This window comes from Aquarana catesbeiana, linkage group LG01 (genome assembly GCF_042186555.1).
Source record: "Aquarana catesbeiana isolate 2022-GZ linkage group LG01, ASM4218655v1, whole genome shotgun sequence".
NCBI lineage: Eukaryota > Metazoa > Chordata > Amphibia > Anura > Ranidae > Aquarana > Aquarana catesbeiana.
This window is the reverse complement of record NC_133324.1, coordinates 58,945,398-58,971,070: the sequence shown is the minus strand read 5'-3', so window position 1 is coordinate 58,971,070 and position 25,673 is coordinate 58,945,398. Positions and strand designations below refer to the sequence as shown.

Sequence of the window (25,673 nt, the reverse complement as noted above, 5' to 3'; positions counted from 1 at the left end):
TATCTTGCACGGTATTTGCGCAGCAATTTTTCAAAAGCCTTTTTTTGGGAAAAAAAAAAAGTTTTGTGCTTTAAAAATCAAAACAGTAAAGTTAGCCCAATTTTTTTTGCATAATGTAAAAGATGAAGTTACGCCGAGTAAATGGATACCTAACATGTCAAAAGTGCATGCATTGCTTGTGGAATGGCGCCAAACTTCGGTACTTTAAAAATCCCCATAGGCGATGTTTTACATTTTTTTTTACTGGTTACATGTTTTGAGTTACAGAGGATGTCTAGTGCTAGAATTATTGCTCTCGCTCTAACATTCATGGCGATACCTCACATGTGTGGTTTGAACACCGTTTTCATATGTGGGCGGGACTTGCATATGCATTCGCTTCTGTGTGCGAGCACACGAGCACAGGGGCACTTTCAATTTTTTTTATTTTATTCTTTTAGTTTGACGCTTTAAAAAAAAAAAAAAGAAAAATTTGTTTGATCACTTTTATTCCTATTACAAGAAATGTAAACATCCCTTGTAATAGGAATATGGCACGATCGGTCCTCCTTTACAGTGAGATATGGGGTCAATAAGACCCCCACATCTCACCTCTAGGCTGGGAAGTTTGAAATAAAAGCAAAAAAACAAAAAAGGATCTCGGCTTCCCAGCCGAGGCGGCTCTGTTTATTTGAATGCAGAGGCTGGGCGTGACGTCATAACATCGCGCCCGGCCTCCGAACGACTATAGAGACTCCGGCGACCATCTGGCTCTGACTCAAAGTCAAGGATGTCAAATGACGGCCGGTTTGCGGGAAGTGGTTTTAAAGAGGTGGAGATCTACCCGAACAACATGGGGGAAGTCAAAAGATCACCGGGCACAGTGTTGCCTAGTGTCACCTCCTCACACCTGATTTAAATGTCTAATTGCCAGACTACCGTGTCGCAATCACTTACATTGCACTGCCATCATGGGTTTAAATCAGGTAGTGAGGAGGCAACATATCGCCTCTTTACCACCTTTCAAACAAGCTCGGATCGCTTTTCAGAGGAGCAGCAGTGCCTGCTACACTTGTGAATGAGCCCTTCGGGTTCGATAACACCTAAAGTTGGGGGTGGTGGTAAAACACTGCGGTTGAGTTTACAGCTCCAATTCCTACCTGCTTTAGCTGTTAAAGGCAGCAGCCAACGGAGTACACATGCCGCAGCAAGAATAAATCCCCCTATTGCTTTTGGAGGGTGCTACCACCTGCAAATCACGACCCATTCAAGAAAATGGGGCCACTCTGCAATCTCCCCGCAACTACATGCTTCTGCGGGGTCCAAGGGGTTAATGCAGGTGGTGAGAAAGCAACTCAATGATACCTGCTTTAACCCCTTATTTTTTTATACTGCACAAGGTTGCAGAGTAGCCTCAATCACTTGAATGGTTAATGCTTGGCAGGTGCTACACCCACCAACCATGACAAGATTTGTGCACAGCACTACAGAGGAGGCATCGGACTTATGAGGCTCTTGGCTCCCTCCTACAGCTCCAACTTTATAAGTAGTCTCTCTGCATTGCACTCTGTTTGATGCTCTGGGATGGCGGGTCAGCAAGCCCAGACTGCGATCTACTAGTCACCTGTCCCGATCTACAGGTTGTTGACACCCGGTGTAGGTGATTTTGATAGCTGGTGTATATTGTATCTTTGTAGAAAACACATTACTTGTCATCTGATAGTGGTCCCTCATAATTTTAAAATAAAGAGCAATAAAATCCAGTTCAACACAACCTTCAGGAGTAAAAAAAAACTTACAATAAATGCAGCAAAATTAGATTGTTTAAACTTTTTTGTCAAATTCTTTATTTTTTTTCTATTAAAGTTTTGCAATAGTAAACATGAAACATAAAAAAAAGTAAAAAGAGAAACTCCCCTCCACAAGGCAGACTAACAGCCTGATGTTTAAATGGACTTTTCTTGGATGTCTGGTCTATTGGGGTTGTGTGTCAGAAGCCAGTCCGCCAGCCAGGTCTGTAATAAAATGATAGGTAATTTGACAACTTCTTTACATGCAACACAAAAATACATTTACATTAAGTGCAAAATAATATGTTCATCCTGCTTTAAAAAAGAGCGCCAAGCAAATCTTGCAAAGTTTTTCTCGTTTTGGTAAAAATATATACAAGTTAAAGGAGAAGTATGGCAAAAGCTCTTTCGGCCATACTTCGAAGGTGGATCGCAGCATTTCACTTGGTTCTGAACTCCTGTGACCCAGATTCAACTACTGTAAAGCCTGCTGTTGGCTGATGTCATGGAGCCAGTCCAGGCTCTGGAAGAATCCCGACCATATTATTAGGATTGACCCAGATGCCTTCCCCGCAGTTTGCTCAGCCTCTCAGCGCACTACTTCCGCCCCCTCCCCAATGAGCACTGAAGGGGCAGAGAGCCGGTAACTGACAGTCACTGCTCTCTGCTCTGGTAAGAATGAGAACTAAGTGATCAGAGGTCATGTCATTGCACAGTCTTAAAGCCCCATACACACTATTGGATTTTCTGCAGATTTCTGTCTTCAGATTTACCAAAACCATGTAGTGCAAGGGCCTGCCTGATTGCATACAAATTGAAACTCTTAAGGTTTGACCTCAAATGGTTTTGGTAAATCTGAAGACAAAAATCTGCAGAAAATCTAAAGGTGTGTATGGGGCCTTAGAGTCAGCCGGGGGACAGCTGCTGCATCCACATACACTATATTACCAAAAGTATTGGGACACCTGCATTTACACGCACATGAAATTTCATGGAATCCCAGTCTTATGCCGCGTACACACGATAGGATTTTCCGATGGAAAATGTGTGATAGGAAATTCCGACCGTGTGTGGGCTCCATCACACATTTTCCATAGGAATTTCCGACACACAAAGTTTGAGAGCAGGCTATAAAATTTTCTGACAACAAAATCCGTTGTCGGAAATTCTGATCGTGTGTAGACAAATCCGACGCACAAAGTGCCACGCATGCTCAGAATAAATTAAGAAATGAAAGCTATTGGCCACTGCCCCGTTTATAGTCCCGATGTACGTGTTTTACGTCACCACGTTTAGAAGGATCGGATTTTCCGACAACTTTGTGTGACCGTGTGTATGCAAGACAAGTTCGAGCCAACATCCGTCAGAAAAAAATCCATGGATTTTGTTGTCGGAATGTCTGATCAATGTCCGACCGTGTGTACGGGGCATAAGTCCGTAGTGTTCAATATTGAGTTGGCCCACACTTTGCAGCTTTATCAGCTTCGACTCTTCTGGGAAGGCCGTCCACAAGGTTTAGGAGTGTGTCTATGGGAATGTTTGACCATTCTTCCAGAAGCGCATTTGTGATGTCAGGTACTGATGATGGACAAGAAGGCCTGGCTTGCAGTCTCCGCTCTAATTCATCCCAAAGGTGTTCTATTAGGTTGAGGTCAGGACTCTGTGCAGCCCAGTCAAGTTCCTACACCCCAAACTTCCTACACCCCAAACCCCAAAGGCGTCAGCATACCAAGACATTTTGAACAATTTCATGCTCCCAACTTTGTGGGAACAGTTTGGGGATGGCTTCTTCCTGTTCCAACATGACTGCGTACCAGTGCACAAATCAAGGTTCTGTCACAGAACTAGCAGCTTGCCAACCAGAGTCAACTGCTGATTCTATTTGAGGGTCATTTATTAACCGCTTGCCGACCAGCCGCCGTCATTATACTGTGGTAGGTCGGCACAAACCCGCGAGCAGTCGTAGCTGTACGTCGGCTTATAAAAGCCGGATAGCAGGCACGCGCCGCCACACTGCGGGGGTGCCGATGCGTGTTGTCTGCGGTCACGGGCACGAGAGCCAGAACAGGGATGTATGTGTGTGTAAACACACACACATCCCTGTTCTGAGAGGAGAGGCAGATCTTGAGTTCCTACTAGCTAGGAAAGTGATATGTCATCTCCTATAGTCAGTCCCCTCCCCCCACAGTTAGAACACACACTAGGGAACACGGTTAATCCCTTGATTGCACCCTAGTGTTAACCCCATCCCTGCCAGTGACATTTACACAGTAACCAGTGCATTTTTATAGCACTGATCGCTGTATAATTGTCAATGGTCCTAAAAATGTGTCAAAAGTGTCCGATGTGTCCGCCATAATGTCGCAGTCCCGATATAAATCACAGATCGCCACCATTACTAGTGAAAAAAAAATGATGATAATAAAAATGCCATAAATCTATCCCCATTTTGTAGACGCTATAACTTTTGCGCAAACCAATCAATATACGCTTATTGCGATTTTTATTACCAAAAATATGTAGAAGAATATATATCGGCCTAAACTGAGGAAAAAATTATCTTTTTTTAAAAAAAAGAGGGATATTTATTATAGCAAAAAGTACAAAATATTGTGTATCCCTCTTTTTTTTGTTTATAGCGCAAAAAAAAAAAAACGCAGAGAGGATCAAATACCAGCAAAAGAAATCTCTATTTGTGGGGGAAAAAAAAGGACGTCAATTATGTTTGGGCACAGCGTCGCACGACCGCGCAATTGTCAGTTAAAGTGAGGCAGTGCCGTATCGCAAAAAATGGCCTGGTGAATACACCGCTCCTATAGCGCCCCTGTCCATTGAAATCAATGGGCAGCGCCGCTTTACTGCCGGCAAACCGCTGCTGCAGCAGCGTTTTGCGGGTGATTTTAACCCTTTTCGGTCGCTAGTGGCCGAATAGTGCTGCTAAAACTACAGTAAAGCGGTGCTAAAAATAACGCCGCTTTACCGTCGACGCCCAGGCGCTTTCAGCATAAAAGGGCTCTAAAATAGGCATTGCCGGGGGGGGGGGGGGGGGATGAGGGGTTTGGAGTCAGTGGCCATTAAAGCCTACCCTATGTTAAAAAAAAAAAGTATACTTGCCTTTTTTAGCCTTCTCCAGTCGGGTCGTGTCATTTCCCAGCTCCTGCTCCCCTGTGTCAGCGAGTGCTCAACAACAGCTAGGAACACCTGACATCACTCATAGGCTCCCAGCCATTGTCAGCGCTCCCTCCTCCTCCTCCCTGCAACCAGACGCTCACTGACACAGGTGAGCGTAACTGGACCAGAGTGAGCTAAAGAAAAGTAAGTACACCGTTTTTTTTTTTTTTTGTTTTCGTTTTTGTTTAAACAAGGAAGGCAAGATGGGTAGCAGGAGAGCGGTGGGGACATTTTTAAGAATAGTTGTGGTTACATTCTCCCTGTGTCTGTGTGGGTTTCCTCCGGGTACTCCGGTTTCCTCCCACATTCCAAAGACATGCTGGTAGGTTAACTGGCTCCTTTCTAAAATTGGCCCTAGTATATGAATGTGAGTTGGGGGACCTTGGATTGTGGGCTCCTTGAGGGTAGGGACCGATGTGAGTGTGCAATGTATGTGCGGAGTGCTATGTAAATTGATGGATCTATATGGGTACCTTAAATAATATATAATAGAGAAGCATCTTAATGAGACACGATGTATAGGGATAAGCACAATTGTAGACACTCAGGTTGAACTGGATGGACTGGTGTCTTTATTCAACCTTAATAACTATATAACTATGCTCACCCCTAGGCAAAATGGGCAGTTGACCCCTGCAGTGTGGGTACAGCCACATTGCATGCAGGAAAAAAAATTGCCTGGAGTTCAGATTTAAGAAATAAGAAAAGATTGTGTGCGCAAACTTTACGTACCAGGGGATCGGCTGGCTTTTGCTTGCAGAGCTCTGTGAGTCCAGTTAGCAGAGTTGGGTTCACAAAAAGGCTCAGATAATCTCTTGCAGCGCTTCCCGCAGGCACAGGTTCAATGGTCTCTGAAAAGTGAAAGTCAGCATCACCAACACAGAAAGGTAGTACAGTAAGTTCCCTTATACTGTACATTTTCACATAAAAAAAGTATGAATTTCATATGCATTTTTTGAAAAAAATGTGTCACAAAACCCGGGCTGTACAATCTGAGTTCTTTGCTAAATATAGTCGGTGTAAGTAAGCCACGTAATAAAATGATCTGTAGATTCACTACTACCAGGGCCAGTGCTTATTTTGTGCCCTAGGCAAGACTAACACCGACACTGTTGTTGGTATCAAACAACCTACATAGACTACTGGAGCATTGTATGGAGAGATTGTCTAGTGGCCTTCATTCACATTTTTGTTCACTTTGCTGAAGACTAATTCTGATTGTTTTTTAACCAAACATTCATACTCGCCTAGGTGAATGCTTCATTTGTCTATTAGAGGTATAGCACACTGTATATGTTGTATCAGTGGAAATACTGAATATCAGCTGTCTTCGGGTCGGTCTCATCACTCGTGGACGATTTTCAGCTCTGATAGATATCTTCTGTGGGAGGGACCGTGATCTCCTTCTGACGTCAGAGGGTGATCATGTGGCCGCTCGTCTCCTCCGCAGAAGACACCCATCAGAGCTGGAAAGCAGGCGCGAGTCACGTGACCGGCCTGAAAACAGCTGATATTCAGTATTTATGGCACTCGTTTATAAATAAAACATACACAGTGTGCTATGCCAGCCTCTAATAGAGAGGCTGGCAGTGACAAAATGTATATTTTAATTTTAAAATAATAGCCGTGGGGGGGGGGGCAGCCGGAGACAGACAGAGAGGGCACTGACAGGGAGGAAGGGGGGAGAGGAGAGCAGGCAGCCTATCACAGAGGGAGGCACTTTGACCACAGTGATCAGGGTGGAGCTGCCCTGGTTATCGTGGTCTGTTTAAAAAGGCCATACAGGAAGTGGTAGATTTAGGGGGTTTTTTTTAAACAGTTTAGAAGGGGGACAGATTACATAGCACAAGCGCTGTGCTGTGTAATCTGCTGTAAGGGACTAGAATCGACTCTTTTTTTTTTTTTTTTTTGGGTTAACAAACGCTTTAAAGTCAGGATCGAACCAGAGCCTGGACTGGCTGAGTGATATCAGACTTTAGCCAGCTGTCAGGTGAAAACAGGTCACAGCAGTGCAGAATGAAGTGTAAATAAACGTTGGCTGTAATTTATTTAATCCTTTAATCTTACATGCTTACCAACTGGAAAATAGACTGAGCTCAATCCAACATGGGCCATGCAGTGTAATGCCCCGTACACACGGTCGGACTTTGTTCGGACATTCCGACAACAAAATCCTAGGATTTGTTCTGACGGATGTTGGCTCAAACTTGTCTTGCATACACACGGTCACACAAAGTTGTCGGAAAATCCGATCGTTCTAAACGCGGTGACGTAAAACATGTATGTCGGGACTGTAAATGGGGCAGTGGCCAATAGCTTTCATCTCTTTATTTATTCTGAGCATGCGTGGCACTTTGTCCGTCGGATTTGTGTACACACGATCGGAATTTCCGACAACAGATTTTGTTGTCGGAAAATTTTATATCCTGCTCTCAAACTTTGTGTGTCGGAAAATCCGATGGAAAATGTGTGATGGAGCCTACACACGGTCGGAATTTCCGAAACAAGGTCCTATCACACATTTTCCGTTGGAAAATCCTACCGTGTGTACGGGGCATTACAGCTATAGGTTAGCCACCTTCACTGGACTCACCTTACGGAGGGGACTAACCCAAAAAAAGTTATGTGATACCTCTGCACTCGTGTCACAATGCAAGGTGTAGTCCTCCAGATGGTGTCTCTATGGACTTTTTAGGGGTGCCGCTTGGCTTCAAACATCTGACCTATACATTGGTGTGGTACACATCGCTGCACCTACCATCTGGAAACATGAAGCGGATCTCTCGTTCGGCTGAAGTGAAGCAGTAGCTGCCATGAACAGCGTTGCGTAGATCATCAGTTCCGTAGATGGCCCGCAGACTGGATAGAGATAGAAATTTTAGTTTGAATGATCATCGCAGTTTTTCAGGAAAACAATAATGGGGCTGTTATGGTAATGAGGAAGAGACTAAGAAGGTATACATAACCTATGAAATAAATTCTTAGATTGCGATAATGCATTTCACAGAGGATCCACTTATAAAATAGATGTAAACCCTACCTGGATGACATTGAGTTTGCTAAAGGACTGTTTATTGTAAGCAATGGTCTTTTTTTACTACTTGTTTTCACCTTATTTTCATCCTTTGTTACACCTCGGTGCTTCTGATCTCCTGTGGCCTCTTCCAGCCACTGCCTGTCTACATGCACTTGCTCCAGTGTCAGCTGCACCTCATTCTGGACCAGATTCTTAAAGTGGGAGTAAACTCCCTTGGTTGATTTTTACCTATAGGTAGGTCTATAATAAGGCTTACCTATAGGTACAGTAAATAATTCCTAAACATGACCTGTTTAGGCGATATTTACTTGTGAATGCGCTGGTGAAGTCATCAGCGCACGCGCTCTGAAATAATGGCATACCCGTGCCGTTCCTTCAGAGCCCTGTGCCATGAACAGCGGCTTGTCCAATCAAAGGATCAGAGCTCACCAACCCGGAAGGAAGACCAGGTGTCAATGGAAGCCCTGTCAGCAGTGGCATCGCGCCGCTGAAGGGCTTCCTTTCAAAGGGGTTGTAAACCCTCATATTTTTTCACCTTAATGCATCATATGTCCCTCTCTGCATGCGGTCCTGGCTCTTGATTGGATAGATTGATAGCGGCGCAGCCATTGGCTCCCGCTGCTGTCAATCAAATCCAATGACGCGAGTGCCGAGGGGGGCAGGGCTGAGTCCGGCATTCGTGTCTATGGACGCAAATGCTGGACTCGGGAGCCCGTCCGCAAAGTGATCCCCCCCCGGGAGAGTGCTTCTCCTAGGGGGTTATCTGAAGTGGGGAGGAGGCGCGAGAGCCACCGAGGGACCCTAGAAGTCGAGGATCGGGGCCACTCTGTGCAAAATGAACTGCACAGTGGAGGTAAGTATGACATGTTATTTGAAAAAAAAAAAAAAAACGAGTTTCACATAATGCTAGTACTAGTATGCGATGCCTTGCAGAAGGAGAATGCTTTTTTTTTTTTTTTTTTCTTCACCAAGTTTACCGCTTTAATAGTAACACAGGTGAACCACACCTGTGCATTGCTTGTAGTCTCCAGCAGGGGGACATGTGACAGGATGACAATCTAGCAGTACAATTGGAAAACACTTTAAAGCGGACTTCCACCCATATTTTCATCATTGCTTTAATCACTACAATCCCACAAGTTGAACAACATTTGGTGTTTTTTTTTTCCAAGCTCTGTATACCTTGTTGCTGGATTCTTCTATTTTCTTCCTCTTTTGGCGCCGCGGCGAGGTACGTCGCTGTTCCTGGGAGATGTGTGTCATCACCCCTAGGAGTCACTGAGCATTGCCGCCTGTTAGCATTGCGTTATTTTCAAACAGGAAATGACACAATGCCAGGCGGTGCTAAGCGCCATTGTCTAGCTTACATTTGGTCGCCATAACAACGGGGCGGGACCTTCTTATGACAACGCCGTTGTGATGGCAACCAGAGACACAATCGGGCGCTGTGCTTTTTGTGTTCTGCGCATGTGCGAGATCCAGAAGTGCATGCTGAGTAACCAGCAGCGCTGATTGCAGAATAAAACACTTGCTCACAATTGGGAGTGTGCTGCAGGCAGAATATAAAGGTTAGTTTTCTCCAAAAATATGCTATAATAAAGCATCCTGTCATATATTTATCATTTGTAACATTAGGTTAGATCAACAGGTGTCTTTAAAAAAAAAAAAAAAGAATTACGGCTGGAACTCCGCTTTAAAGTGGATGTAAACCCGAAATTTATTTATTTATTTTTTTTATATTATACTGTAGAGTATAAGATTTCCTATCATTTGAGCCCAGTCTTGCCACACAGAGTTAATCCATCTCCGAGCAATCCTTTTATTGTTCAGTGAGATAAATCTTGACAAACTGAGAAAAACTTTGTCAAATCCTCCCCCTTGCTGTGAGTGACAGGTGATTTACATATCTCGTGCATTAGCCTAAGACACATGCATTATTTTTTAATTCCCTCCCACTCCTTTCTTCAGCAGCTCTGCAAGGATTGGCTGTTCCACACCTCACCATGATTTGGCATGCTGAAGTCATGTGGTTACTTTCCTGTCTTTTCACTGGATGTTAGAGATCATAGCAGAATATGCAGTTTTTCAGGTCTAATAACAGACAGAGGGGAGACATTTGACAGGTAAAGATACATGCAGGAGGCATGTATATCCTTATAGATAACCCCTATGGCAGGAGTTTAGAAAGGATGACATTGGGTTTACATCCACTTTAAGGCGTGGTTCACACTTATGCAGGGTGCAGTTTGCAATTTTCAATAGACGTTTTTGATCTATTGAAGTCTATGGAACCGAAAACCAGAAAAAAAAGTCCCTGGCCCTTTCCAAAAAATGCACAGATGTGAACGTGACCCATAGGAAACCATGTTAGATGGACTGTAGTGTGTTTCTGCAAAACTGAAAACGCACTAAAAAATGCATAGGTGTGAACCAGGCCTTACAGGGGGCGAATGTTTCGTCCTTGTCATCCAATTCAGCTTCCACATTGCCACCCTATCAAATGGGTTTCTGATGGAGGCTACAAGTGGCCACTTCAACATGGATTACACAGGTATGGTCAGAGGCGTATCTAGTGAAAATGGCGCCTATGGCAAGCACTGAAACTGCGCCCCTGTCAAAAAAAAAAAAAAAACAGCTAACAAAACTACAAGTCAAGCTCTTTAATCTTTCTATTAACAAATTATGGATTAGTACTAAATAAACTGCCCAAATGGATCAGTTCGCCCCTGGTCATTAAACATTCTACATTCAGTGAAAGTTCATGTACTGCAAAGTTTGCACTGCATGAACTTTCACTGGATGTGGACTGTTTAAGGAGCTTGTTGCCCAAATCACTTTATTAAACTTTATGATATCTATTTATTTAATCCATATTGAGCACTATTTTATTGTGTGTATATGCCAAGCAGAAGCAGCCAATCAAATATGGTGCTCAATATGGATTAAATTAATATGCATAGCCATAAATATCAGAAATAAAAGTGTAATAAAGTGATTTGTGCAACAACAGGTACTACTTTTAAATAGACTGCGAATGTGACTACAGGAGATGACCAGACTGCGAATGTGACTACAGCTGATGACCAGACTGCGAATACAGGAGATGACCAGACTGTGAATGTGACTATAATGCCCCGTACACACGGTCGGATTTTCCGATGGAAAATGTCCGATCGGAGCGTGTTGTCGGATTTTCCGACACACAAAGTTGGAGAGCAGGAGATAAAATTTTCCGACAACAAAATCCGTTGTCGGAAATTCCGATCGTGTGTACACAAATCCGACGGACAAAGTGCCACGCATTTTCAGAATAAATAAAGAGATGAAAGCTATTGGCCACTGCCCCGTTTATAGTCCCGACGTACGTGTTTTACATCACCGCGTTCAGAACGATCGGATTTTCCGACAACTTTGTGCGACCGTGTGTAGACAAAACAAGTTTGAGCCAACATCTGTCGGAAAAAATCCTAGGATTTTGTTGTCGGAATGTCCGAACAAAGTCCGACCGTGTGTACGCCCTATAAGAGATGACCAGACTGCGAATGTGACTACAGGAGATGACTAGACTGCGAATGCGACTATAAGAGATGACCAGACTGCGAATGTGACTACAAGAGATGACTAGACTACGAATACAGGAGATGACCAGACTGCGAATGCGACATACTACAGGAGATGACCAGACTGCGAATGTGACATACTACACGAGATGACCAGATTGCGAATGTGACATATTACAGGAGATGACCAGATTGCGAATGTGACTATAAGAGATGACCAGACTGCGAATGTGACTACAGGAGATGACCAGACTGCGAATGCGACTATAAGAGATGACCAGACTGCGAATGTGACTACAGCAGATGACCAGACTGCGAATGCGACTACAGCAGATGACCAGACTGCGAATGCGACATACTATAGCAGATGACCAGACTGCGAATGCGACTACAGAAGATGACCAGACTGCGAATGCGACATACTACAGGAGATGACCAGACTGCGAATGCGACTACAGGAGATGACCAGACTGCGAATGCGACTACAGGAGATGACCAGACTGCGAATGCGACTACAGAAGATGACCAGACTGCGAATGCAACTACAGGAGATGACCAGACTGCGAATGCGACATACTATAGCAGATGACCAGACTGCGAATGCGACATACTACAGGAGATGACCAAGTCAGTTTTAAAATTTAAGCTTTCAGCAATGCACAGCTATACAGGGGAATAAAGAACATTGTCTGGGAGGGTTTAGTAACAGTGAGCCTATAGGTAGAAAGACCTACCTGACCAGCCGGGCTCACCTCTCAGAGGTCCGAGGGCGGAGCTTTCCATGATAGGGGTGGGGCTTATGGCAGTAGGGGGCGGGGCTTACTGTGGTAGGGGGCGGGAATATTCGTGGTCCAGGAGAGGCGATGTCAGTGCTCCGAGCACATACAGAGTACATGGGGCGGGGCAGGGCAGGGTCAGAGCGTCAGTGGAGCTCCCTGCCCCGCCCCTCCCTGCTGACAGAGCCTCCCTCAGCCTAAACCGAGCCCAACAGCCATCTGATAGAACACCAGCGCCGTGATCCTGCAGGCTGGCCGCGGCGCCGGGGGCTATATTAGTCTGGGAGGACAGATGGGGGTTTTTTATTCATGCAGAGGGCGGCTTTTTGCCGCCCCTTCCCCCCATGGCACTTGCCATGGCTGCCATACCTTAGATACGCCACTGGGTATGGTTCACTGTTGCCACCATCCGGAAACCTGCTCTGAGTAATGCCATGGAGTCATCGCTGTAATGCATGTGGACTTGAAGTGGTGGCAAGGAGGCTGCAAGAGATCAGCAGCACTGAAAGTAAAAAGCATGGAATAAATGGGGAAAACAAGGATATTCTAAAAGAAAAAAAGATTGGAAATTGTTTGATATACAGTACTTTAGCAAACTAAATGTCATCCACTTAAGGTTTACATATATTTTAATTAGCTTTTTCGAGCGCTACAAAAATAAAGATTCCACACCTACACAATATTGAGGTTTGTGAATTAAACCTTTTAATGAGAAAATGAAAGTGTAATAAAATGACAAGACAATAACTCGGCCTTCGCTTATACATACTAATCTGAAGAGCATCACATAGCAGTATCAGCAAGAATGTACTGAGCGTAAAACTCGGCACCAATCTATACTGTATGAGAATACAAAACATTCAAATGCAATATTCTATGTTTAGCTGACAACAAAAGGAAAAAAAATATTAAAACATTGTTTAGACCATAAAGAAAGAAAATACGTACATTCACCACTATACATTCCCTTAAACCCTTTTGTTGCCAATGATGTAAGCCTTATATTGGCATCCGCACAAAATTCTAAACACACTTCCAGCTGCTAAAGTGTTTGTGTTTACACCTGTCACATCGACTGTCAGATCAAAATGATCTAATCTCTTCCACATACTCCCAAAAGTGATTGCCCTCCGCCATGCATCCCAGGCTCCACTATACCACCTGCAGGCCCAAGACTGCCATTGTGGGTGTTGCTGGACAGAGCAGGACTTCAATGGCTGATCTCCCTTCCAGTAACAACACAGAAGTGACATGTATTATATCACTTTCAGGTTCAGCACTAGCATTCCCTGGTTGCTGTTGCCTGTGAAGAAGCTAATGAAGTATGATCTATGCTTCATTAGCTTGGTGAAAAGGTGGCATTAGGAGTCTAAGACCCCTTTCACACTGGGGCGCTTTGCAGGAGCACATCGCTAAAAATAGCGCCTGCAAAGTGAAAGAGCCGCTGCTGTGTCTCCAATGTGAAAGCCCCGAGGGCCTTCACACTGGAGCGGTGCGCTGATAGGACGGTAAAAACAGTCCTGCTAGCAGCATCTTTGGAACGGTGAAGGAGCGGTGTATACACCGCTCCTGCCCATTGAAATCAATGGGGCAGCACGGCTATACCGCCGGCATAGCGCTGCTGCAGCAGCACTTTGTGGTAGTTTTAACCCTTGGCCGCTAGCAGGGGGGTAAAACCGCCCCACTAGCGACCGAATACCGCCGCTAAAATTAGCACCGTTTTACCGCTGACCCCGCCCCAGTGTGAAAGGGGCCTAATAGACCCTTGATGTCTCCTTAACCAGTTCCATATCGGGCTTATTCTGGATCTCCTCTCCTACATGTAAAAATCATCTTTTTTTTTTTTTTTGCTAGAAAATTACTCACAACCCCCAAACATTATATGTTTTTTAGCAGACACCCTAGGGAATAAAATGGCGGTCGTTTCAACTTTTTATGTGACATGGTATTTGCACAACAATTTTTCAAACAAGTTTTTTTTGGAAAAGAAAACAGTTTAATGAATTTAAAAAATAACAAAACAGTAAAGTTAGCCAATTTTTTTTTTGTATAATGTGAAAGATGATGTTAAGCCGAGTAAAAAGATACCTAACATGTCACGCTTTAAAATTGTGCACACTTGTGGAATGGCGCCAAACTTTGGTACTTAAAAATCTCCATAGGCGACGCTTAATTTTTTTTTTTTACAGGTTACCAGTTTAAAGTTACAGAGGAGGTCCAGTGCTAGAATTGTTGCTCTCACTCTAACGCACGCGGCAATACCTCACATGTGTGATTTGAACGGTGTTTACATATACAGGCCTGACTTGCGTGTTCATTCGCTTCTGTGCGAGAGCACACGGGGATGGGGCGCTTTAAATTTTTAAATTTTTTTTTTATTTTACTTTCTTTTTTTATTTTTACACTTTCTCTTTACATTTTTTTTTTTTATCGCTTTTATTCCTATTACAAGGAATGTAAACATTCTTTGTAATAGGAATGGTGCATGACAGGTCCTCTTTATGGAGAGATGTGGGGTCTATAAGATTGAGACTAAAAAAAAAAAAATGACCAATCTCTTTCTTTCCAGCCGAGATCTAGGCTTTGTTTACTTCTGCCGGCCGGACGTGACGTCATTACGTAGCGCCCGGTCCTCTGACAGTCATAGAGATCACTGGGGACCATCTGGTCAACGGAAATCTCTATGATCATCGTATGGCGGTGGATTCTTTCTCCGGGTTGCCGATAGCACAGGCGACCCTGGAGAAGCACCGGAGGGTGGCGGGAGGGTGTCCACTTTCCACTGCCTGTAAGAACGATCAAGAGGCTGAACTGCCACTATGATTGATCTTATGGGAATCGCTGGCTCTAAAAGATGATATTTGAATGATGCCTGCAGCTGCAGGCTCCATTCAGATATCCCCACTGAAAGTCAAAGAGGTCATATGATGTCCTTGGGCTGGAAGTGTTAAAGAGAACCTGTTACTAGCAATATGCCATCACAAAGGGGGCTATCAATCAGATCATCCCATATGTAGAATGTATGTATGAGAAGAAAAAAAATTGTCCCCGCAAATTTCATAAAATAGGATAACCTACCCTGGCCCAGAATACCACAAACTACTACAATCACAGCTACACTATGGGGAGATTTACTAAAACTGGAGCAGTCAGAAGCGAATTGGCTACCATGCACAGATGCACCAGATTCTAACTTCAGCTTGTTCAATTCAGCTTTGACAATAAAACCTGGAAGCTGATTGGTTTAGATGCAGAGCCGCACCAGATTTTTCACTCTTCAGTTTTAGCAAATCAACCCAATATGTTTACCTTTCTGTATCATTACATATAATACATGCATGTAATAAATACTCAAAAGAGACTGTCAATGTTTTTATTGCATATCTGTATGCAGATAGTTCTATGTATTCATTGTTACCATTTTATACTCATGTTCTTCTATACATGTGTACAACTGTCTGACCTCAATAAACAGTTGAAAAAAAAAACAGAAAAAAACTTGAGGACCCATCCAGGGGACCAGTGCAGGCCCAAGACAAAAAAAAAAAAATACGGCCCCCACATTCATTATTTTATATCATGATAACTAAAATTAAATTACATCTTTGAGGCACTGTAGGAGTGGTGAATACACCGCTCCTAAAGCGCCCCTGCCCATTTAAATAAATTGCCTCCGAACCGCCGGCAAAGCGCCGCTGCACTATACTGACCACTACACTACACTGACCACTGTACTGTCCACTATACTATACTGTCCACTACACTACACTGACCACTATACTACACTGACCACTGTACTATTCACTATACTATACTGTCCACTACACTACACTGACCACTGTACTGTCCACTATACTGTCCACTACACTACACTGACCACTATACTGTCCACTACACTACACTGACCACTATACTGTCCACTATACTATACTGTCCACTACACTACACTGACCACTATACTGTCCACTACACTACACTGACCACTGTACTGTCCACTATACTATACTTTCCACTACACTACACTGACCACTATACTGTCCACTACACTGAGAACTACACTGACCACTACACTAACCACTATACTTTCCACTACACTACACTGACCACTATACTGTCCGCTACACTGAGAACTACACTGACCACTACACTAACCACTATACTGTACACTACACTGACCACAATACTGTCCACTACACTACACTGACCACTATACTGTCCATTACACTACACTGTACACTACACTGACCACTATACTGTCCACTACACTACACTGACCGCTGTACTGTCCACTATACTGAGTGAGAACTACACTGACCACTATACTATCCACTACACTAACCACTATACTATACTGTCCACTACACTGACCACTATACTAACCACTGTACTATACTGTCCACTACACTGACCACTATACTATACTGTCCACTACACTGACCACTATACTAATCACTATACTATCCACTACACTAACCACTATACTATACTGTCCACTACACTGACCACTATACTAACCACTATAGTATACTGTCCAGTACACTGTCCACCATACTACACTACACTGTCCACCATACTACACTACACTAACCACTATACTGTCCTGCCTACAGTATTCTCTCTCTCTCTCTCTGGCACACTGTGATTGGGCATATGGGGGGTCATGTGCAGAGGCGGGACTTCAGGTGCGATCGCGGACAGGCCAGCTCTACGCCTCACATGACCCCCATATGCCCAATCACAGGGTGCCGGACACTGAACATGGCGGCCGGAGCACGGAGGAGGCAGCCAGTAGTGACACATACTGGCATGAAATTTCGCCCCCCTAAATGATGCGCCCGGGGACACGGCACCGCCTGGCTGTCGCCCCGTTAAATGCTGCCTGGAGCCATGGTCCCATGGTAGGGCCGGCCCTGCAGGGGGCCCCTCTATGTATTTTAATATTCTTTTGATATTTTTATTTTTTTTTAATACTAAACTTTTTTATTTTTTAGACGACTTCAAGTGAATCACATTCAAAGTCCTTTTCAGATCTTATGCAGGACTGTATTCATCAGCAGCACTGATGTAATAATATGTGCATGGTACCATAGCAGCACTCAGGTAGCAATTTCATGACACCATGCTTTCATAGTTCGTCCTGGTGTCATTCAACCTGGTAGGCATCTAGGGGGCATCTTATCTCAGGAATGAAGTACTGTGGGGGACAGTCCCAGTTTAAAGGGGAGTATTGCAGCAAAAACAGCATTTTTGTGGTAATTACCTTTGTGAAAAATTTGTATTATTAAAATAAAATAAAAAAATTAAAAAAAAGAGCTTTAAATGCTTTGTGAATGTCTCCTTTATGCATCTCTCTGCAGACCGACACTCACACCGTGAGAATGAAGGTGACTATATACATTAGCAGACATGGTATACATCCATATGGTGTCCTTACCTGTCTGGGTGAGTTTCTTTAGCTTTCAGGCTATTTGAAGGCCCCATCAGTTCCTTCCAGGTGACGATGGCGTTATGTCTGGCCAGTTCCAGGGCAATGATTGGTCCTGAGCTCATGTACGCTGTCAGGCTGGGGAAGAACATCTTACCATATTGTTCTGAATAAAAGTCGCTACATTGCTCAGGGCTCAGATGGACTTTTCTTTTCTGTTAAAACAAAACATATTATTTCAAATTAAAGTGTTAGTTCACCTTTTCCAAAAAACTGCCTATGCAGGTAAGGGGTGTCTGTAGAGAAAAACAAATTGTGCAGCTCTGACCAAAATTGGATAATACCCTTGCTATAGATGTAGGCCAGTTATGTACCTCCTGGAGCCGACTGGAAAATTCCCAGGATGTCGCTAAGTGAGGCCTACTTGTTACTGCTCACCTTCAAAACCCCTCACATGCTTTTTCTCTACTCTGATGCAGTAGCTCTCAGCGTTTGTGTGCTTACTCCTGTGATGGAGGAGGTGAGCAGTAATGAATAGGCCTCACTTAGCAACATCCTAGGAGTATTCCATTCGGGCTCCAGGAGGTACATAAATAACCTACACCTATAGCAAGAACATTATTCAACCTTAAAACAAACTGCTGCCTTGACTAATCTACAGATGTGCCTATGTTTTTTTGTTTTTTTGTTTTTTTTTTTGTAAAAGTGAACTAACCGTTTACTTCCTTAGTACAATATTAAATTTGTACTTATTTAGGCTCGATTCACACCTATGCATGTTGCTTTTGAGCGTTTCTGCAGTGTTTTTTGCGGTGCTTGCCGCGTTTTTGATCAAGCGTTTTTGCCGCGTTTTGCGTTTTTTTTTTTAGTTTTTTTTATACTGTATACAGTGTTAAAAAAAATGAAAGGAAAAAAAAACGCAAAACGCGTCAAAAACGCGGTACTTGCATTTTTGGATGCGGGTCCATTGAATTCTATTACATGCAAAACGCTGCATATTGCATGAAAAAAGTCCCCGACCCTTTCCAAAAACGCAGAGGCACAAAAATGCATTGATGTGAACATGTTCCATAGGAACTTATGTTAAAAAATTCCCATGCATTTCTGCAAAATGCATCAAAAAACGCATTAGTGTGAATGGAGCCTTAAAGCAAAATTGCAGGAATTATCCACATGCTGACCGCAATACATACAGTATCTCACTAAGGTAAGTACACCCCTCACATTTTTGTAAATATTTTATTCTATCTTTTCCTGTGAGAACACTGAAGAAATGACACTTTGCTACAATGTAAAGTAGTGAGTGTACAGCTTGTATAACAGTGTAAATTTGCTGTCCCCTCAAAATAACTCAACACACAGCCATTAATGTCTAAACCGCTGGCAACAAAAGTAAGTACACCACTACGTAAAAATTTCCAAATTGGGTCCAAAGTATCAATATTTTGTGTGGCCACCATTATTTTCCAGCACTGCCTTACCCTCTTGGGCATGGAGTTCCCCAGAGCTTCACAGGTTGCCACTGGAATCCTCTTCCACTCCTCCATGACGACATTACGGAGCTGGTGGATGTTAGAGACCTTGCGCTCCTCCACCTTCCGTTTGAGGATGTCCCACAGATGCTCAATAGAGTTTAGGTCTGGAGACATGCTTGGCCAGTCCATCACCTTTTCCCCTTAGCTTCTTTAGCAAGGCAGTGGTTGTCTTGGAGGTGTGTTTGGGGTTGTTATGTTGGAATACTGCCCTGTGGCCCAGTCTCGGAAGGGAGGGGATCATGCTCTGCTTCAGTATGTCACAATACATGTTGGCATTCATGGTTCCCTCAATGAACTGTAGCTCCCCAGTGCCGACAGCACTCATGCAGCCCCAGACCATGAGACTCCCACCACCATGCCTGACTGTAGGCAAGACACACTTGTCTTTGTACTCCTCACCTGGTTGCCGCAACACACGCTTGTCACCATCTGAACCAAGTAAGTTTATCTTGGTCTCATCAGACCACAGGACGTGGTTCCAGTAATCCATGTCCTTAGTCTGCTTGTCTTCAGCATACTGTTTGCAGGCTTTCTTGTGCATCATCTTTAGAAGAGGCTTCCTTCTGGGATGACAGCCATGCAGACCAATTTGATGCAGTGTGCGGCCCCCCCACTCCTTCAAACTCTGCAGCAATGCTGGCAGCACTCATACGTCTTCTTCCCAAAGACAACCTCTGGATATGACGCTGAGCACGTGCACTCAACCTTATTGGTTGACCATGGCGAAGCCTGTTCTGAGTGGAACCTGCCCTGTTAAATCACTGTATGGTCTTGGCCTCCATGCTGCAGCTCAGTTTCAGGGTCTTGGCAATCTTCTTATAGCCTAGGCCATCTTTATGTAGAGCAACAATTCTTTTTTCAGATCCTCAGAGAGTTCTTTGCCATGAGGTGCCATGTTGAACTTCCAGTGGCCAGTATGAGAGAGTGAGAGCTAAACTCGCATGATTTTAAACCCGCCTCCAATGTGAACGTACCCTAAAACTTGTAAATAAGTGCCAGAAAAGGCCTGGTCTTCTTTATTACCAACTTATATTAGTCCAGCTCATCACCCCATTCTGAATACAGAGCTGGTGAGAGTATGTGCTACCAGCCATTGGCATGTGCATGCAGAAGATCCCAGAACAGCACCTCCTAATGGACAGATCCCTGCCTGCAGGTGCACACAGCAATTAACACACTTTTTGTCAATCAAGGGATGCAGGTACATTTCCAGGACAACTACTGTCTACGTCAAATGACGGAAAGTGATCACTTGTAAACAAACCGGCGTCACATCCGGTTCCTCTCTCCCCTCTCTGTACTGATCGGTACAGTGTGAGCGGAGAGAGGAGAGATCAGGTGCTGCAGCGCTGTGGGCTGGATGTATAGTGCTCACAGTGCTGATATGTGACAATTCCTACTCTCATCCAGCCATCCGTACATCCATGCTCAGCCATCCTCAGCAATACTCATCCATCCATCAATCCTCAGCCATCCTTACTCATCCATGCTCAGCAGTACTCATTCATCCATCCATTCTCAGCAATACTCAGCCATCCATCCTCAGCAATACTCATCTATCCATCCATGCTTAGCAATACTCATCCATCCATGCTTAGCAATACTCATCCATCCATCCATGCTTAGCAATACTCATCTATCCATCCATCCATGCTTAGCAATACTCATCCATCCATCCATGCTTAGCAATACTCATTTATACTCAGCAATACTCATCCATCCATCCATGCTTAGCAATACTCATCCATACTCATCCATCCATGCTTAGCAATACTCATCCATACTCAGCAGCAATACTCATCCATCCATCCATGCTCAGCAATACTCATCCATCCAACCTCAGCCATACCCAGCCATACCCACCCAGCCATACTTAGCCATACTTGACCCAGCCATCCCATCCATACTCAGCCATATCCAGCCATCCCATCCAAACCCACCCTGTCATACTCAGCCATCCCATCCATACTCAGCCATACCCAGCCATCCACATTCATGGCTCAACCATGCTTAGCCATCCCCATCGATGGCTCATCCATGCCACTACAATTCCTTTAAAGTGTAATAGGTAGTCAAATTAGATTTGACATTTATGCCCCTAGAATGCCTGATGGTGCTCCCTGCATGTTGGGCCTCTGTATGTTTCCAGGCTGTGTAAAAGTCTCACACCTGTGGTATTGCCGTACTCAAGAGGAGTAGCAGACAATGTTTTGGGGTGTCATTTTTGCCATGTACATGCTATGTGTTAGAAATATTGTATAAATGGACAACTTTGTGTAAAAAAAAAAAAAAAAAAATGCGTTTTCATTTTCTTTCCACATTTTCCAAAAACTTGTAGAAAAAAATGACATGTTCAAAAGACTCGGATATGCCTCATAGATTATACGTTGAGGTGTTTTCTTTCCATAATGGGGTCATTTTTGGGGCGTTTTTTTTGTCCTGGTGCTCCAGGGCCTTGAAAAGTGCAAGAGGTAGTCAAGAAATTATATGTGTAATTTATGCTCCTAGAACGCCTGAAGGTGCTCCCTGCATGTTGGGCCTCTGTATGTGGCCACGGTGTGTAAAAGTCTCACACATGTGGTATCACCATACTCAGGAGGAGTAGAAGAATGTATTTTGGGGTGTAATTTGTGGTATGCATATGCTGTGTGTGAGAAATAACCTGCTCATATAACAATTTTATGAAAAAAAAAAAATCTTGATTTTGCAAAGAATTGTGGGAAAAAATTACAACTTAAAAAAAACTTACCATGCCTCTTACTAAATACCTTGGAATGTCTACTTTCCAAAAAGGGGTCATTTGGGGGGTATTTGCACTGTCCTGGCTTGTTAGGGTCTCAAGAAATGAGCTAGGCCGTCAGTACTTCAGGTGTGATCAATTTTTAGCCCGGGTTCACACCTATGCAAATTAGATGTGCGTTTCTGCACATCTAATTCGCATAGCAGGAGAATGTGACTGGCTCCCTATAGAGCCGGTTCACATATCTCCGGGGAGGCTGCGGAGCGCACTGCACAAAAACGCTGTGCGTCTTTGGCTCCGTTTCAGGGCCGAATTCAGGCATAGAATTGGCCCTGATTCGTCCCTGAAACGGGGAACAGGGACGCACAGCGCTCCTGTGCGATCCGCAGCCCGGTATAGTGTGAACCCGGGATCAGTGATTGGCACCATAGCTTGTAGACTCTATAACTTTCACAGAGACCAAATCATATACACCGATTTGGATTATTTTTACCAAAGATATGTAGAAGAATAAAATGTGGCCAAAATTTATGAAGAAAAATTACTATTTTTTCAAAATTTTATAACAGAAACAAAGAAAATGTATTTTTTTTTTTTTTACAGAATTTTTGGTCTTTTTTCATTTATAGAACAAAAAATAAAAAACCCAGCGATTAAAAACCACCAAAAGAAAGCTCTATTTGTGTGAAAAAGAGGACAAAAAATTCATATAGGTACAGTGTCGCATGACTGAGTAATTGTCATTCAAAGTGTGAGAGCACCGAAAGCTGAAAATTGGTCTGGTTAGGAAGGGAGTTTAAGTGTCCGGTGGTCAAGTGGTTAACAATCGTCAGGAGTACTACTGACCCGAACAATGTGGAAGCCGCTTCTGCAGATGATGTCTTCGATCTCTTCTGCTTTGTGAAGCACATCTGGCTTAACGAGAGCTAAGGTCCTCTCCACATATATGCTGGGCGGCTCCATGGACAGTCCGGGCGATGGCTGGGAAGAGGCACTCATTACCTTTTATAGAGGAATAAACACAAAGATTACAGCTTAAAGTGATTACTGCTCACCATGTAGAACTGTCTCCTGACCCTGAGGAACCACGCTGGGAACTGGAGACCAGGAAGGCCAACAGAGACCACAGAAACATAAAGTCACAATGCAGCAAGAACCCCGATGATTAGCAATAAAAAAAAAAAAAAAAAAAAGGGAGTTTTACAGCAACCACTTTTCTGCCAGCCCCCCCCATTTTATCCACATTAAAACACACATTTTAAGGCCTGAAGATTAGTTAAACCCCCAAAAGCTGAAAGCAAGGATCTTGGAGAATAAAATGGTGGCAGTTACAGTTTTTTATGTCCCGTTATATTAGCGCAGATTTATCAAATGCAAAATGTCAACACAAACACAATATATCACCGAAGGGGGGGGGGGCAGGACTGGCTGCCAATCATGTGACCACAAATCGCAAAGGTCACATGATCAGGCCTTCCCGCCCCCCCCCCAGGTGTCTGTTGAAGGGATACCAGGGCTGGGTGGGAAGGGGTTAAAGTAGAACTAAAGGCAAAACTTTTTCATTTCGGATAGAGTCCGGCTCCATTCACACCTGGGCATTCTGGAATCACAGCAAAACACGGAAGGTGTTTGCGATGCCATTACTTCTTAATGGCCATGTTGCCGCGTGATAAAGTGCGCTACAATCGCGGAAAACTGACTCGCGAGAAGCCGTCCCCCCCCCCCCAAAAAAAATCCTGCTCCTCATTGAGCGACAAGCTACATGCGGTGCGAGTTTACTGTGATTGCAGAGCGTAATGGAATCGCAAACGCATCCCTCGTTTTGTCACGATTCTGCAATCGTGGGACTAATTCCCCGATTCTGCCAGCAATTCCAGAACGCCTAGGAGTGAATGGAGCCTAAGCGAGAGATATAACCCCTGTCTGGGTTTTTTTTGCCATCTGTGTCCCAGTGTGGAGATTTCCCTTCACTTCCCATCCCATAATCAAAACAGGAAGTGAGAGGAAATCCCTCCAAAGGGAGGGAAACCCGAAACTAGTGTCCCCATTGGAAGATTTCCCCTCTATTCCTGTTCTGGTGACAACCCAAAATGTGTGATTCTTTCACTTTCACTCTTCTCAGTCAGAACAAATAATGAATCTCCCTAACGGGGACACAAACAGCAATAAAAAACAGACAGGGGTTCTAATGCCTCTTTGTCCAAAACGTAAAAAGTTTTTGCTTTTTAGTTATACTTTAAATTTTGGATTGTGTAGGAAAGTGTTAAAAGCCCTGTAAGGTTTTTTATTGCAGTCTGTGTCCCCACATGATAGAAAATCTCTCCCTGATGGGAAATCCCCCCCCCCCCCCCAATGGGAACACAGAAAAAATAAACACATTTGTAGTAGAGAGGGAAACAGAACTTCTGAAGATTTTTTTTTTTTTTTTTTTATGTTCTTCCTGCCTTCCTATCCGGGGACAACCGCACTCTCCATTTCTTGTACAGGTGTCACTGGGACAGGAAGCGAGGGAGAATCACTGCAATGGGGGTCACAGACTGAAACAGTAAGGTGAGAGAAGATGAAAACTCCTGACAATGTTTTTATTGCTGCCTGTGCCCTCCTGTCCTGGTGACAACCACACTCCCTAATTCTTGTACGGGTGTCACCGGGGCAGGAAGAGAGAGAATCATCCCAATGGGGGGGGGGGGGTCACAAACTGAAATAGTAAAAGGAGGAAGGGTTAAATATGCCTGACAATATTTAATGCATGCCTGTGCCTTCCTGTCCTGGTGACAATGAGCCCCCCCCAATTCCCTCTATGGGTGTCACCAGGGCAGGAAGTGAGGGAGAATCACTGCAATGGGGGTCACAGATGTGGCAGCATGTATAATGTGTTCCCACTTTAGACACAAAAACAGAAACATTTTTGTCTGGAACATGAGAGTAATGAGTAATTGTAATATAATGAGATATATTGTAATGTGATGGCCCTTTATCTGGCTCATCACTGACCCGGTACAATGATATAGATAGGAGCTCCTCCTCGGTCTATACATACAGCGGTCACTGTCCCGGCTCCGGACTCTCCTGCAGCTTCTCTGGATACTACAACTCCGGGCAGAGATGTGTTTACATGTCTTGTTGCTAGGAGACCGACCCGGCTTCCTTTACGGTGTTTCGTCAGATTAAGCGACCCGTCAGAATGTGTAGCGGAAGTGACGTTCCGTCGCCGCCATCTTGCTACACCCCGCACTCCTCCATAGTAAGGATATACTGAGAAGGGGGAAAGCGGACATCTTGTTACACCCACCGGAGTTTTTTTTTCATTTTTCACTTATTTTTAACAGTAAAGTGGGTTTATATAGCGAAATACAGTGCTTACAACTCAATCTGACTGGTTAGATGTTGAATGTTAAAAGCAGCGATCTTCTGTCAGATTAGCAAACCTATGGGATGAGCAGGCTTACCGCTGCTTTTAAAATTCAGCATCTAACCAGCAGGAGTTCTAAGTACTGTATTTCACTATAGAAACTCACTTTACTGTTAAAAATAAATGTAGAATGCAAAACTTTGGTGGGTGTATCAAAATGTCCGCTTTCCCCCTTCTCAGTGTATCCTTACTATGGAGGCGTGCGGGGTGTAGCAAGATGGCGGCGACGGTACGTCCTTTCCGTTATA

General features: G+C 44.0%; 1 protein-coding gene across 1 annotated transcript; it reads right to left on the bottom strand.

The window, feature by feature from the left end:
- Positions 1-1,799: 1,799 nt before the first annotated feature.
- Positions 1,800-25,176, bottom strand: LOC141131579 (nucleoside diphosphate kinase homolog 5-like). The gene is made up of 6 exons (XM_073619019.1): positions 25,054-25,176; positions 22,860-23,015; positions 17,748-17,953; positions 7,699-7,799; positions 5,673-5,791; positions 1,800-1,994 (listed from the first exon to the last, which is right to left on the bottom strand). The coding sequence occupies exons 2-6, from the start codon at positions 23,010-23,012 to the stop codon at positions 1,926-1,928; spliced, it is 648 nt and encodes a 215-aa protein (XP_073475120.1). The 5' UTR covers positions 23,013-23,015; positions 25,054-25,176; the 3' UTR covers positions 1,800-1,925.
- Between the last annotated feature and the right edge of the window lie 497 nt (positions 25,177-25,673).